At 42.0% G+C, this 16057-nt stretch overlaps 1 protein-coding gene across 1 annotated transcript in view; it reads left to right on the forward strand.

Annotated features, from left to right (window-relative positions):
- Nucleotides 1–16057, forward strand: part of cfap74 (cilia and flagella associated protein 74) — a 404620-nt gene that overhangs the window by 86717 nt on the left and 301846 nt on the right. Inside the window, exon 4 of the mRNA XM_072244753.1 lies at nucleotides 15026–15113. Within this exon, the coding sequence (XP_072100854.1) occupies nucleotides 15026–15113 (88 nt within the window). The remainder of the gene's footprint in view (nucleotides 1–15025; nucleotides 15114–16057) is intronic.

Below are 16057 nucleotides of genomic sequence, written 5' to 3' on the forward strand. Positions count from 1 at the left end.
CCTCATTCTTAACAATTGACGCCAACATCTTCCCAACCACTGAGTTCAGACTAACTTGTATATAATTTTCTTTCTGCTGCATTCCTCCTTTCTTGCAATGTTTCAATCCTCTGGCACCATGCAAAAGTCCAACGATTCTTGAAAGATCATTTCTAATGCCTCCACAATCTCCACTGCTACCTCTTTCAGAACCCAGGGTGCAGTTTATCTGACCTAGATGACTTATGTAGCTTTAGCTCCTTCAGCTTTTTGAGCACCTTCTCCCTTATAATTGTAACTGCAGCCACTTTTCTCTCACACCCTTCATCTTCTGGCACACTGCTAGGGTCTTCCACAGTAAAGATTGGTGTGAAATACTAATTTAGTTCATCTGCCATCTCCTTGTCTCCCATTATTATTTCTTCAGCCTCATTTTCTAGTGGTCCTCTATCTACACTCGCCTCTCTTTTATTTTTTTACATACTGGAAAAAGGTTTTACTATCTACTTTGATATTGTTTGCTAGCTTGCTTTCGTATTTCATCTTTTCCTTCCTAATGATTTTTTTTAGTTTCTCTCTGTAGGTTTTTAAAAGCTTCCCTATCCTCTATCTTCCTGCTAAATTTACTTTGTTGTATGCCCTCTCTTTTGCCTTTACATTAGCTTTAACTTCCCTTGTTAGCCATGGTTGCACTATTTTGCCATTTGAGTATTTCTTCATTTTTGGAATATGTCTATCCTGCACCTTCCTCACTTTCTCCAGAAACTCACGCAATTGCTGCTCTGCTGACATCCCTGCCAACATCTCCTTCCAATTTACTTTGGCCAACTCCCCTCTCATACCACTGTAATTTCCCTTACTCCACTGAAATACTGTTATCTCCCTGTCAAATTTCAAGTTGAACTCAATCACATTGTGATCACTGTCTCCTGAGGGTTCATTTACCTTAAACTCCCTAATCACCTCCAATTCATTACATAACACCCTATCCAATATAGCTGATCCTAGTAGGCTCAACGACAAACTGCTCTAAAAAGCCATCTTGTAGGCATGCAACAAACTCTCTCTCTTGAGATCCATTACCAACCTGATTTTCCCAATCGACCTACACATTGAAAGCTCCCAGGACTATCATAACATTGCCCTTTTGACTTGTCTTTTCTATTTCCCATTGTAATCTGTGATTCACATCCCAGCTACTGTTGGGAGGCCTGTATATAACTGTCACCATGGTCCTTTTACCATTACAGTTTCTTGACTCAACCCACAAGGATTCAACATCTTTTGATCTTATGTCACATTTTCCAACTGATTTGATGCTGTTCTTTACCAGTAGAGCCACATCTACCCCTCTGTTTACCTTCCTATCCCTCCAATACAACGTGTAAATTTGCACATTCAGCTCCCAACTACAACAACCCTTCAGCCACAATTCAGTGATGGCCACAACATCATACATGACAATCTGTAATAGTGCAATAAGATCACCCACCTTATATCTTGCATTCCATGCACTGTGATATAACACTTTTGAGTACAGTACTGTATTTGCTACCCTTTTTGATTCTGCATCCTTAATGCACTGGTACTCATCCAGCTGGCTGCAATTTTGTCCTGTTATCTGCCTGCCCTCTTGACAGTCTGACTGCATGCTATCTTTGCTTTTTTACTATTTGTCCTATCCAGAGTCCCTTAACTCTGGTTTCCATCCTCCTCCCAACAGCTCTTAACAGACCTGCCCGTGAGAATATTGGTTCCCCTCGGGTTCAGGTACAGCCTGTCACTTTTATACAAGTCATACCTCCCCCAGAAGAGAGAACAGATCCCAGTGATCCAAGAACCTGAAGCTCTGCCCCCTGCACCAGCTTCTCAGTTATGCATTAATCTGCCAAATCATCCTGTTTCTACCCTTACTCATGCGTGGCACAGGCAGCAATCCAGAAATTACTACCCTGGAGGCCCTACTTCTCAGCTTTCTGCCTAGGTCTCTAGATTCTCTTTTCAGGACCTCTTTGCTTTTCCATCCAATGTCATTGGTACCAATATGTACCAAGACATCTGGCTGCTCTCCCTCCCATCCAAATTACTGAGCACGCGATCCAAGACATCCCTGACCCTGGTACCTAGGGGGCAACATACCCTTTGGGTGTCCCGTTCACATCCACAGAATCTCCCTTCTGTTCCTCTGTTGAGTCCCCTATCGCTACCGCTCCCCTTTTCTCTCTCTTTCCCTTCTGCACCATGGACCCATGTTCAATGCCAGTCACCTTGTCTCCGTGGCATTCCCCTGCCTTTTCACATTTCCACTTCTCCTGACAGTCATCCAGCTGCTTCCCTCCTGCAACTTAGGGGTGACTGGTATGCAGGCTTCTCCTTCACATGTTCTACCAGTCTGTTGTCACAAGTACAATCTCCTATGTGGTGGTGTGCTGGGGCAATACCGCACGAAGAGCGAAGCCATGCTCTTTGGCAACTGGCCCGACCGATCCAGCGTCCCCTTCACCATCAGGTCTGACCACGTGAAGGTGTTGGGGATCTGGTTCGGAGGGGCTGAGGCGTGCAACAAGAACTGGCAGGAGCGGACTGCCAAGGTGAAACAGAAACTGGGACTGTGGGGAGGGCGCTCCCTGTCGATAACGGGCAAGAACCTGGTCATCAAGTGTGAGGTGCTCTCAGGGCTGCTGTACTTGGCGCAGGTCTGGCCCGTCCCCCGCTCCTACAGCTCGGAAATCACCCGGGCTGTCTTCAGATTCGTCTGGGGATCCAAGATGGAGCGGGTGAGACGGACCGCCATGCACAAGTCCCTGGACAACGGGGGCAAGAACGTCCCCAATGTCGCCCTCACCCTGATGGCCAGCTTCGTATGTGGCTGCATCAGGTTGTGTGTAGAGCCCAGGTATGTGGGCACCAAGTACCACTATGTGCCCAGGTTCTACTTGTCGCCCTGGCTGCGAAGGATGGGTCTGGCCCCACTCCCGCGCAACGCCCCAGTCAGCTGGTCGTTGCCGGCATACCTATCCCACGTAGCAAAGTTCTTCCAGGAGAACGCCTTTGACCACAAGGCCATCAGGCAGTGGTCGGCACGAAGTGTCCTGCAGGCACTGCAGGAGAAGGACGTGATGGACACAGTGGGGTGGTTCCCTGAGCAGACTGTCCAGTTCATCTGGCAAAATGCCTCATCGCCAGATCTCACCAACAGGCACCAAGACCTCGCCTGGCTGGCGGTGAGAGGGGCCCTCCCAGTCAGAGCCCTCCTGTACGCCTGGAACGTCATCTCCGCACCCCACTGCCCACGGGAGGACTGCAGTGAGGAGGAGTCTGTGACCCACCTCTTTGCACACTGCCAGTTCGCAAAGAGGGTGTGGAGGAGGATGGACGGGCTAGTGTCACGTTTCATCCCCAGCAGCTGCGTGACAGAGGACTCTCTGATCTACGGGCTGTTCCCGGGGACGCACACGGAGACCAACATCCGGTGCTGCTGGCAGATCATCAACTCGGTGAAAGACGCTCTTTGGTCAGCCCGAAACTTGGTGATCTACCAGCACATGGAGATGTCAGTGGGAGAATGCTGCCGACTGGCACACTCTCGGCTGCAGGAGTACGTGCTGAGGGACGCACTGAAACTTGGTGCAGCCACCGCAAGGGCCCGGTGGGGAAGGACCACAGTATAGGTTTCTCCACCCGTGGGAGTGGGAGGGGTCGGTGGGCGAGGAGTATACCCCTCAACAATGAGATGCTAAGCTGAACTACTGGAGTGCCACATGGGTGGCTATAAACACGGGTATTTTACTGAGTATAATGGAAACGTATGTAAAGGATGAAAAGTTATTGAATGGTTTACTGTATATATTTATTTTTGAATAAAGTATATTTTGAAATAAAAAAAAAAAAAAAATGGTAGCAACACGGGTGATACCAACAGGCTCAATACACTGATTAGAATGGCTGCCTCTGTTATAGGAGTCAAACTGGGCACACTGAGGCTGTGGTAGAACAAAGGACCCTACAGAAAGTCCTGGCAATTCTGGACAATGTTTCTCACCCTCTGCATGCCACCTTGGCTGAACAGAGGAGCACTCCTAGTAATAGACTAAGACAACTGCGCTGCTCCTAAGAGCGCTATGAGGTCATTCTTACCCTCGGCTATTAGCCTCTATAATGAGGTAACTGGGGGAATTGATGACCCCCCCCCCTCCTGCTATACTGTTTGAGATAACCTTTTTTAAATTCTTTCTTGCTTCCCTCCTAATATTTGTATATCTGTGCACTTGTAATGCTGCTGTGACACTGTAATTTCCTCTGGGATCAATAAAATATCTATCTATTACCTTACCCTACAATATTATCACAGAAAAGGATATGCAATAGAGGCATCTGAAACACAACCTTTTAGTGTACTCTGCCTCTAAGTTCTTTCATTAATTGGTCATTGTAAATTTTATCAGTTGGGAAGATAGAAAAACCAACATCAGTGTGCTAAATGAAGCAAAAACAACAAGCATTGAAGCCTACGTCATCAAGAACCAACTAAGATGGAGCGGTCATGTTGTTCGGATGAAAGACAAATGTCTGCTGAAACAAATCCTCTACTCCCATCTTAAAGAAGGCAAACGTAAAAGAGGCGGACAACAGAAGAGATTAAAAAACGTCTTAAAAGCCGACATGAAGAAATGTAACATCGACATCAACAATTGGGTAACCAATGCCAAGGCCAGGAAACTCTGGCAAGCCATCATCCAAGAAGGAACAGCAACTTTCGAAGCCAACAGATGTGCAGAATTAGAAGAAAAGAGAAGAAAATGGAAAGAGAGGCAGCAACAACCAAAGCCCGATCTGCCATCAGGAACTACCTGTCCTGAATGCGGAAGAACTTTCAAAGCCAAGATTGGACTCATAAGCCACTTGAGAGTCCATAAGTAGATCAACAGAACGAAGACCATCATCCTTGACCTTGAGGGATAGCCACGACGACGACATTGTAAATTGCTCAATGGTTACGTGAGAGTTAAATCAGTAGGTTGCTCGGCGGAGCAGCTCAGTGGGCTGGAAGGTCCTGTTCCACATTGTATCTCTAAATAAAATAAGTATCTTGGAGTTCTCTGAAATTGATTGAACCAAGTTCAAAAATCCACGTCCTTCTTATATCCAAACAAAAAGCTAAATACTGTTTGCAATTCTGTGCATACACTTTGGGAAGTATGTTCGGGTTTTGGAAATAGTACCAACATGGTTTACCAGAACAATACCAGGGTTGTGTGATTTCAGCTACACAGAGGGCCTGTGATCATTCTCAGTGTGCTGAGGGGTGACCTAACTGAGATGTTTAGTGTTCCCAGAATAAGAAGGGAGAATCTGCCTCCTTCCTTCAGCAATCAAACATCATGAGTTAAAAATTACTCGGGAAATAAGGAATAATCATTTAACATTTGATGTGATCTGAAAACATGATATAATATTTTTTACGTAAGAATATTTTGTTATGCATGTAACTAAGAGAAAATCTAACATGATTAATCTATTTTTCCATCAGCATAGACACAGATAGTTCAAAACATTTTAAAATCAAACTATTCTGGAGAAGAAACATTTTAGGCAACATGATTATACAAGAAGACCTTGGAGATGGACTTTACCATTGTCCTCACAGCACGTTAAAATATCTGCAAGTTCCCATTTTTCATATTTCTGACCAGGCAGAGTGAACATAGATCACTACAGCACAGTACAGGCTCTTCGGCCACAATGTTGTGCCGACCTTTTAAACTTTTGACCCAAGACCATAAGATATAGGAGCATATTAGTCCATTTGGCCCAGTGAGTCTACTCCACCATTTGATTATGGCCAACTGCTTCAAGATCAATCCTGAAATGTTTCAGACGCATTTAGACAGGCATATGAAAAGACAGGGAATGGAGAGAGAGAGATGGACAGGTAGATGGAATTAGTTTGGATAGGTGTCATGATTGGCACAGACATTGTGGGCCAAACAGCCTCTTCCCCTGCTGTTCTGTTCAATGTTATATAGTAAAAAAACAACTATTTTTACTTAATTTTGCACCAAGTGGTAAAGATATTACTCCTCGACAGAGTTTCCCACACCAACCTGGATCAGGATAATGGTACTGTGAGTTTTGTTCTGAAAAGTGTATAACAACGTTCATAATGATAAAAAGACCATAAGATGTAGGAGCAGAATTAGGCCATTTGGCCCATCAAGTCTGCTCTGCCATTCCATCATGACTGGTTTATTATCCCTCTCAACCCAATTCTCCTGCTTTCTCCCTATAACCTTTGACATCCTTAATAATTAAAAACCTCTGCTTTGTATTTAATATTTCAGTAGTATTTGTGTAAATATTCTTGTTCATTTCAATAAGTTATAAAAGGTTATATGTAAAAATAAGTGAATTGCTCACATCATGACCCTACCACATGATACATGCATGCCTCGTTTAGAGTAAACCACCAAGTTAGACTTGTAATCCCGGCTCCATCTTTTTCTTGCAATTAGATTTATGTTTTGGAGTTTACAAAACATAACAGTGTGACAAGTAAATTCAATTGAACATGAGAGAACTACCTACATATTGAAGTGCAGTGGGAAGTACTCAAGTTTAAAAAAAGCACAGCATGTTTTTTTTTCTTTAGAGCAGTATGCTTTCTTTGCCGAAGGAAAGACAATCGAGTAATAAAAAGGCAGAAAACAGAAGAATTCACAGCTTCATAAGCACTCAGTATCAGGTGATAATAATCATTAAAAAAAAGCAGAAAAGGCTGGCTTCAACAATAAGATTGGTGCGTTTAATTACATAACAGATTACTGGATATTGTATACTGAGCAGATTGAGCAGTATTTTAAAGAAAATTAGATAGCTGATGAGAAGCAGGTGCCAATTTTGCTGAGTGCATTGGATTTAAAAGCATGCAATTTGCTTAGAAATTTGCCTGCTCCAACCAGACCAGCCGAAATGAGCTTTCCTGATATTGTAATGTAGGAACATTTAGAAATGAAACCATTGTTGATTGCAGAATGCTTTAGGTTTCATAAGTGGAATCAAAAGGAAGGCTAAATTGAAGAAGGTTTCTGAGAATTGACAGTTTGGTAATGAGCTTAATGATGCATTGAGGGATCGTTTAGTTTGTGAAATCTTACAAGAAGGCATTCAGAAATGGCTCCTAACTGAAGCACAGCTTAAATTTAAAAGAGCAGTGGAAATTGCTGTATCAATGGAAATGCAATTGAGTTGCAGTCCAAAATGAAAGTCAGCATGAACAAAATTGCAACGTCTATATAGAAACAAGACTAGTTGAACAAATTAGGTTATCATTGTAGCAGGGTTTCACATACATAGTCATAGTCATACTTTATTGATCCCGGGGGAAATTGGTTTTCGTTATAGTTGCACCATAAATAATAAATAGTAATAAAACCATAAATAGTTAAATAGTAATATGTAAATTATGCCAGTAAATTATGAAATAAGTCCAGGACCGGCCTATTGGCTCAGGGTTTCTGACCCTCCAAGGGAGGAGTTGTAAAGTTTGATGGCCACAGGCAGGAATGACTTCCTATGACGCTCTGTGTTGCATCTTGGTGGAATGAGTCTCTGGCTGAATGTACTCTTGTGCCCACCCAGTACATTATGTAGTGGATGGGAGACGTTGTCCAAGATGGCATAGTGGAGATTTAAAGGTAAACTTTGCAGAAAATGTAACAAAGTAGGACACATACAAAGAGCTTGTCGGGGAGATAAAAATAAATTGACTGCACAGGGAAGCAAAAAAGGTTAAAAAGTAAATTTGCAGTTTTAAAAACAGCACTAATCTGCATACTATAGATGAAAAATTGGATAATAAGAGTGATACAAGGCTGTGAACCCTTGACAATTACAATGTGAAAACTAACCATAGAAAAGCAATATGTTTTATACCACAAGTGAATGGCAAATTAATAAAAATAGAATTGGAAACTGTTTCAGTCATTTCATGAAATGAGTTTGAATGGCATTTCATAGATACTAAACTGAAGCCTACAGATATCCAATCACAAACAAGAGGAAAATCTGCAGCTGCTGGAGATCCAAGCAACACACACAAAATGCTGGAGGAACTCAGCAGGCCAGGCAGGATCTATGGAAAAGAGTACAGCCGATGTTTTGGGCCTTCCTGCTGAAGGTCTTGGTCCGCACTATTATTCCTTTTACCAAAATGCATTATCATGTATTTCCTAATACTGTATTCCATTTGCCACTTTTTTGCCCATTCTTTCAATTTGTCTAAGGCCTCCTGCATTCACATTGCTTCCTCAGCACTACTTACCCCTCCACCTATCTTCATATCATCTGCAAACTTTGCCACTAAGCCATCAATTCCATTATCTCAGTCATTGACAAACAACGTGAAAAGTAGCAGTTCCAATACTGACCCCTGAGGAACGTCACTAGTCACTGGCAGCCAACCGGAAAAAGCACCTATTCGTGCTCCCTTCCTCCTGCCTGTCAGCCATTCCTCTATCCATACCAGTATCTTTCCTGTAACACTATAGGATTTTATCTTGTTAAGCAGCCTCATGTGTGGCACCTTATCAAATGCCTTCTGAAAATCCAAGTAAATGACATTCACAACCTCTCCTTTGCCCATCCTGCTTGTTACTTCTTCAAGAACTGTAACAGATTTGTCAGACAAGATTTCCCTTTACAGATACCATGCTGACTTTCACTTATCATTAGTCCCAAAGTACCTCGGAACCTCATCCTTAATACTAGACTCCAATACTTTCACAACCACTTAGGTTAGGCTAACTGGCCTATAATTTCCTTTCTTTTGCCTTCCTCCCTTAAAGAGTGGAGTGATATTTGTAATCTTACAATCCTCCGGGACCATGCCAGAATCAAGTGATTCTTGAAAGATCATGACCAATGCACCCATTATCTCTTCAGCAATCTCTTTCAGTACGCTGCGATGTAGTCCATCTGGTCCAGATGACTTATCCACCTTAAGATCTTTGAATTTGCCTGGCACCTTTTATTTTTTAATAGCAATGGCACTCATTCCTGCTCCCTGACACTCACGGACCTCTGGCACACTGCTATTGTCTTCCACAGTGAAGACAGATGCAAAGTACCCATTAAGTTCATCTGCCATTTCCTTGTCCCCCATTATTTCCTCACCAGCATCATTTTCAAATGGTCCAATATGAACTCTCACTTCCTATTTACTCTTTATATAACTGAAAAAACCTTTGGTATCCTGATTTATATTATTGGCTGGTCTGCCCTCATATTTCATCCTTATAACTTTTTTAGTTGCCTTTTGTTGGATTTCAAAGGCTTCCCAATCATCCAATTTCCCACTCACTTTTGCTACCTTATAGGCCTTTTCCTTTGCTTTTATGCAGTCCTTAATATCCTTTGTCAGCCATAGTTGCCTACCTGTGCCATTTGAGAACTTCTTCCTCTGTGGGACATAGCTATCCTGCGCCTTATGAACTATTCCCAGAAACTTCAGCCATCTCTGCTCTGCCGTCATCCCCACTAGTATCTTCCTCCAATCCACCTGGGCAAGCTGTTCTCTTATGCCTCTGTAATTCCCTTTATTCCATTGCAATACCGATACATCTGACTTGTGCTTCTCCCTCCCAAATTGCAATATGAATTCAATCATATTATGATCACTGCCTCCTAAGGGTTCCTTTATGTTAAGCTCTCTAATAAGATCTGGGTTATTACGCAACACCCAATCTAAAATAGCCTTTACCTGAGTAGGGTCAAGCACAAGCTGCTCTAAAAAGCCATCTCATAGGCATTCAACAAATTCCCTCTCTTGCGATCCGACACTAACCTAATTTTCCCAATCTCCTTGCATATTGAAGTCCCTCATTACAATTGTGTCATTACACTTATTACATGCCTTTCCCAGCTCCCTTTGCAATCTCAGCCCCACATCTTGGCTATTATTTAGAGGCCTATATATGATTCCCATAATTTTTTTTAACCCTTGCAGTTGCTTAACTCCTTCCACAAGGATTCAACATTCGTTGACCCCATGTCACCTCTTTCTAAAGATGTAATTCCATCAACAGAGCCAATCCACCGTCTATGCCTTCCTGCCTGTCCTCTTGATACAAAGTACATCCTTTGATGTTAAGCTCCCAACTATTTCAGCCACGACTCAGTGATACCCAAAACGTCACATCAATGAATCTGTAAGTGCACCATGAGTTTGTCCACCTTATTCTGAATGCTATGTGCATTTAAATGCAGCACCTTTAGTCCTGCTTTCTTTGCCCATTTGAATTTTGCCTCTGTGGTACAATTTAACTCTTTGCTCTGTTTGCATTTGTACCCAATCATTGGCTTGTCCTTCCTTACATTCATGTTACCCCCATCATCTACTTGTAAACCTGCTGGCTCATTCTCAGCTCTATCATACTGGTCCTCATCCCCTTGTCATATTAGTTTAAACCACTCCCAACAACTCTAGTAAATCTGCCTGCAAAGAATATTGGTCCCACACAGATTCAAGTGCAACTTGTCCATTTTGTACTGGTCCCTCCTACTGCAGAAGAGGTCTCAATTGTCCAGAAACCTGAATCCTGCCCCCTGCTCCAATTCTTCAGCCACACGTTTATCTGCCACCTTATTCTATTCCTGTCCTCACTGTTGCATGGCACAGGCAGCAATCCTGAGATTACTACCTTTGAGGTCCTGCTTCTCAGCTTTATTCCTAACTCCCTGTCTTCTTTTTTCAGGACCTTCTCCCTTTTTCTTCCTGTGTCATTGGTACCAATATGTACCACGACTTCTGGCGGCTCACCCACCCTTTTCAGGATATTGTGGATGCGTCCAGAAACATCTCGGACCCTGGCAACTGGGAGGCAAACTGTGTTTCCTTTTCGGGTCCACAGAAATGCCTATATGTCCCCCTGGCTATAGAGTCCCCTATTACTGCTGCCATTCTCTTCACTCCCCTACCCTTCTGAGCCACAGGGCCAGGCTCAGTGCCGGGCGCACGGCCGCTGTAGCTTCCCCCAGGTAGGTCATCCACAAAGTTAACCAGATCTGTGAAAACCACTTCCTGCACTCAGAGTCAACTCTTAAAACCACCACAGAGGAGGCTTCAGAACCTGAGATTGTTTTCACAGCCACAAGTCTCGCCTGTCAAGCAGTGTGACCTCCCTTGTCAGGAAAGACGTTATCTCTCAAGAGTAAGAAGTCCTCCACAACAATTATATATTTAGGCCTGAATGGGACAATTTAAAATTTACTATGCTGTGGGTGCCTATATAGTACTTGTGTTATGTAGTTGAGATGCATTCTATATTGAGTTGGAGTTTTTATAGCTAAGCAGGAAAAAGTGTTGTGTATTTAATATTTAAGTAGTGTTTGGGTAATATTGTAAATATTTAGTTTGATTCAGCATTCTTATTTGTTTAAGTAATTCATTGTGGGTTATATGTAAAAATAAGTCAATTGTTTTCATCAAGATGCTACCATGTGTGCACCTCGCTTAAAGTAATCCATGAAGTTTGACTCGCATTCCCAGCTCTGTCTTTTTCTTGAGATTGGGTTTATGTTTGGAGTTTATAAAACATAACACTATCAACTTCTACTTTAAATATACCGAATGACCTCCACAGCTGTCTTGTGACAATGGATTCCACAGATACACCACTCTCTGGCTAATGAAATTCCTCATCATCTCTATTCTAACTATGATAAAGAGAATAACTCTAGTTTCTCATTCCTTCTTCCTCCCTTTTTTAAATCTCTCAAGCTGTCTGGATAGGGACTGCGGCATTGTTTCTCTTTGCTCCTCTCTGTCGCCTATCCATGCTCCCTTCAGGTATCTTATCAGGATCTTTTTCCATTCCTTAAAACCCTTGCTACATCCTACATATTAACCCTACCTCAAGTCCTGCCTTCCTGATAGTTTGATAACAAACTAACAGAGGCTATTGTGGTACTGTTCTTAATAAGTGGATTGGGATGGAGGGAGCCATGTGCAGGTGATCCATAAAACTAGGAGCATAAGACATAAGCATAGGAGTAGAAATAGGCCATTCTGACCATTGAGTCTGCTCTGCTATTCCATTATGGCTGATTTATTATTCTCATGCCTTATCTCCGTAACTTTTGATGCCTATACTAATCAAGAAACTATCAACCTCTGCTTTAAATATACCCAATGACAATTCTGGACAATTCTGACTTGATGGAGACAGACGTGAAAGCACAGAGGAATATCTGGAGAAATTTCTGAAATGCCAGTTCACTGCCGCTGCTACTGTGCGATCGAGAATCTCCGGAGGGAAGGCCCCAAAATCCCCGGCTTTGCCTGCTGCTGGCGACCGAGGCTGAGGTCGAAGCATTCGGATAGAGATGGTGCTCAGTACTCGGTGTTGGAGGGCTGATCAGAGCTCGAAGTTTTCGGAGGACTCAGAGTCGGACTGTGGTCGGGCATGGCAGGCAGAGTTTTCTTCCTTCTCACGTCTGCGTGAGATGTGGGACTTTCAAGAGACTTTGAACTTTTTTGCTGTTCCATGGCCTGTTCTTCATCAAGTTGTGGTATTGTTGCACTGTTGTAACTATATGTTATAATTATGTGGTTTTGTTAGTTTTTCAGTCTTGGTCTGTCCTGTGTTTCTGTGATATCACACCGGAGGAATATTGTATCATTTCTTAATGCATGCATTACTAAATGACAATAGAAGAGGACTGCGTGTCCTCATAATCTAATCTAATGATTTGGCCTCCAGAGCAATCTGTGGCAATGAATGCCACAGATTCACCATCCTCTAGCTAAAGATGGCACAGTAGCACAGTGGTTATCACAACGCTTTACAGCACAGCTGACCTGGTTTCAATTCTCACTGCTGCCTGTAAGGAGTTTGTACATTCTCCCCGTGACCCCGTGGATTTCCTCCAGGTGCTCCAGTTTCCTCCCATAATCCAAAGACATTCCGGTTGGTAGGTTAACAGGTCATTGTAAATTGTCCTGTGATTAGAGTAGGATAAAATCAGGGAGGGGATTGCTGGTGGCATGGCTTGAAGGGCCGATTCCAGACTATATCTCAATCAATAAATAAAGTCCTCCTCCTCTCTGTTCTAAATGGAAGTCTCTCATTCTTCTAAGTTCCAGTGTGTACAAGCCCAGAGATATCAAGCATGGCACAAAATGTTAACCCTTTCATTTCCAGAATCATTCTCATGAACCTCCTCTGGACGCTCTCCAGTGCCTGTATACCTTTAAGATAAGGGGCTAAAAACTGCTTACGATCATACAAGTACAGTCTTACCAATGCCTTCTAAAGGCTCAGTGGTAACCATAGTCCCAATGGATTGTCCAGTGGAGGAGAGCCTTTAGAGGAGGGTGGCAGCAGCTAATTGTGTTAAAGTTTGCTAAGACATTAACAAGAATAAAGGTGGTTTTTGCAAAGTGATCATCCACATGTCCAAGTTTTTGTACAAGCTGCTTTGTTTCCCTGCTGCTTTCCTTTGCCATTCCTTCTGAAATGATTACTTCTGTCCTCCATCTCTCCTTCATTTCTAACCCATGCCTTTTCTGAGTTACGTGACAGAATTGGTTTTGAAAGAATGTAGACCCACTCTTAGCTGGTGCTGAATACAGTAATCATAACTGACAACAGTATGCAGCCTTGATCTCTTACCATGGATATTTCACTGTGGTTACCATTTTTGCAATCAGTATGACCTGATTTCTTCATGGTTTTGTCTACTTTGTTACCAAATACCATTTTATAACATAACTATCATCAGCTAATCACTGCATAAGTATTTTTATAATTGATTTTTTGTTGTTATCAAGGAACCATAGTCATAAAAGACATGTTTACAGAAAACAAAAACTATGAAAATATAATAAATTTAATTTGAAAACCTTAATTTCATGTTCTGAGGGTCTATCTATAATTTCAAACTGCTTCATTGTTATACATATTTTTCATTTGGAAATTTTATTAAAACTTTCATAAGTATACAGACATTTGGTGTATATTAATTAAACATGTTATTTCATCTTTGCAGGATGTTTTAATAATGAACAGGTGTTTGTATAAAACATTTCTTCAGTAGGATGATACAAATGAATATTTCACTGACGCAATATATATAGTTCAGAAAATGGTAATAATATTGAGTTGTCATTGTAAATAGTTTTTTTATTGCCAAATGTACTAAGGTACAGAGAAAAAATATTGTCTTGCATACTCTTCATACAAGTCAATTCATTACACAGTGCATTGGGGCAGTACAAGGGAAAACAGTAACAGAGTGCTGCATAAAGCATTAGTTACAGAGAAAGTGCAGTGTAGGCATACAATAAGGTACAAGATCAGAACAAGGTAGATTGTGAGGTCAAGATTCCATGTTATTGTACTGGGAACTGATGAATAGTCAAGTAGGTAGAAGCTGTCCTTGAGCCTCCGAATAGAAGGATATGCCTATGGAACAGCGGTGAAGAGGAATTTCTTTAGCTAGAGGATAGCGAATCTGTGGAATTCATTACCACAGATGGCTGTAGAGGCTAATTCATTCGATATATTTAAAGTGGACATTGATAGGTTCTGATTAGTCATGGCATCAAAGGTTATGGGGAGAAGGCAAGAGAATGGGGTTGAGAGCGATAATAAATCAGCTATTACAGAATGGTGGAACAGACTTGATGGGCTGAATTGCCTGATTCTGCTCCTGTGACTTATGGTTCATGGTCTAAGTTTGTTTTCTTTCAGGCTTTTGTATCTCCTGTCTGATGGGGGTGCATGGATTCCAGATTGTACAAAGGAATGGCCTCAGGAATATTTACGTTCATATGATTGATTTTATAGTGCGAACAACTTTAAGAACTATCTTGGTCTGTTCTATTGAGTCAGACTCTCACATGGGGAAAACATGGAAAATTCAATATATGTGAATACATATGTGTGTAATACAGCAGTAAATGATTTGCTGTGGAGTACCAGTGAACATTCTGGGAAGTTGCTGTGTAAACCAGTACATTGTTTGTTCTGTTTCTGCTTTGTGGAAGGGATGGAAGAGCAACTTTGTGAACACAATGAAGAAGCAATGGAAAGTGAGAATGAGATTCTAGGTGAAGATGACTCTGAAATTACATGGTGAGTTTATTTCTTAATTATTCTTAGAGATACAGCCTCTGGCCCTTCGAACCACACCACCCCAAAAATCCCACAATGTTGATTTAGTCCTAGCTTAATTAGTGGGATAATTTTACAATAGCCATTTAACCTACCTTTGGCCTTCATAAATCAAAGTATTGAGTACAGGAGATGGGATGTTATGTTGAAGTTGTACAAGACATTGGCAAGGCCTAATTTGGAGTATTTTGTTTAGCTTTGGTCACCTACAGGAAAGATGCAAATAATGCTGTAAGATTACAGAGAAAATTTACAAGGATGTTGACGGTTATGAGGACCTGAGTTATAAGGAAAGATTGAGTAGGTTAGGACTTTATTCCTTGGAATGTAGAAGATTGAGAAGAGATTAGATAGAGGTATACAAAATTATGGGGGGCATAGATAGGGTAAATGCAAGCTGGCTTTTTCCACTGAGGTTTGGTGGGACTACAACTAGAGGTCATGGGTTAAGGGTGAAAAGTGAAAAGTTTAAGGGGAACATAGTGAAATTTCACTCAGAGGGTGGTCAGAATGTGGAACGAGCTGCCAACACAAGGGATGCAGGCAAGCTCGATTTCAATGTTTAAGAGAAGTTTGTATTCGTACATGGATGGTAGGGGTGTGGAGGGCTATGGGCCTGGTGCAGGTCTATGGGAGTAGGCAATTTAAATGGCTCAGCACAGACTAGATGGGATGAAGGGTCTGTTTCTGTGCTTTTCGATAATTCTACACGTTACATTTTGGAATGTGGGAGGAAACCAGAGCACTGGGGAAAATCTACACATTTCACGGGGAAGACGTACAAACTCCTTACAGAGGATGTCAGTATTGAACTCCAGCGCCCTGAGCTGCAATAGCATTGAACTAACTGCTATGCTACTTTGTTGATTAATTTACAGAACTAAGGTGTCAAATATAAACATAGG

This window comes from Mobula birostris, chromosome 27 (genome assembly GCF_030028105.1).
Source record: "Mobula birostris isolate sMobBir1 chromosome 27, sMobBir1.hap1, whole genome shotgun sequence".
Lineage (NCBI taxonomy): Eukaryota > Metazoa > Chordata > Chondrichthyes > Myliobatiformes > Myliobatidae > Mobula > Mobula birostris.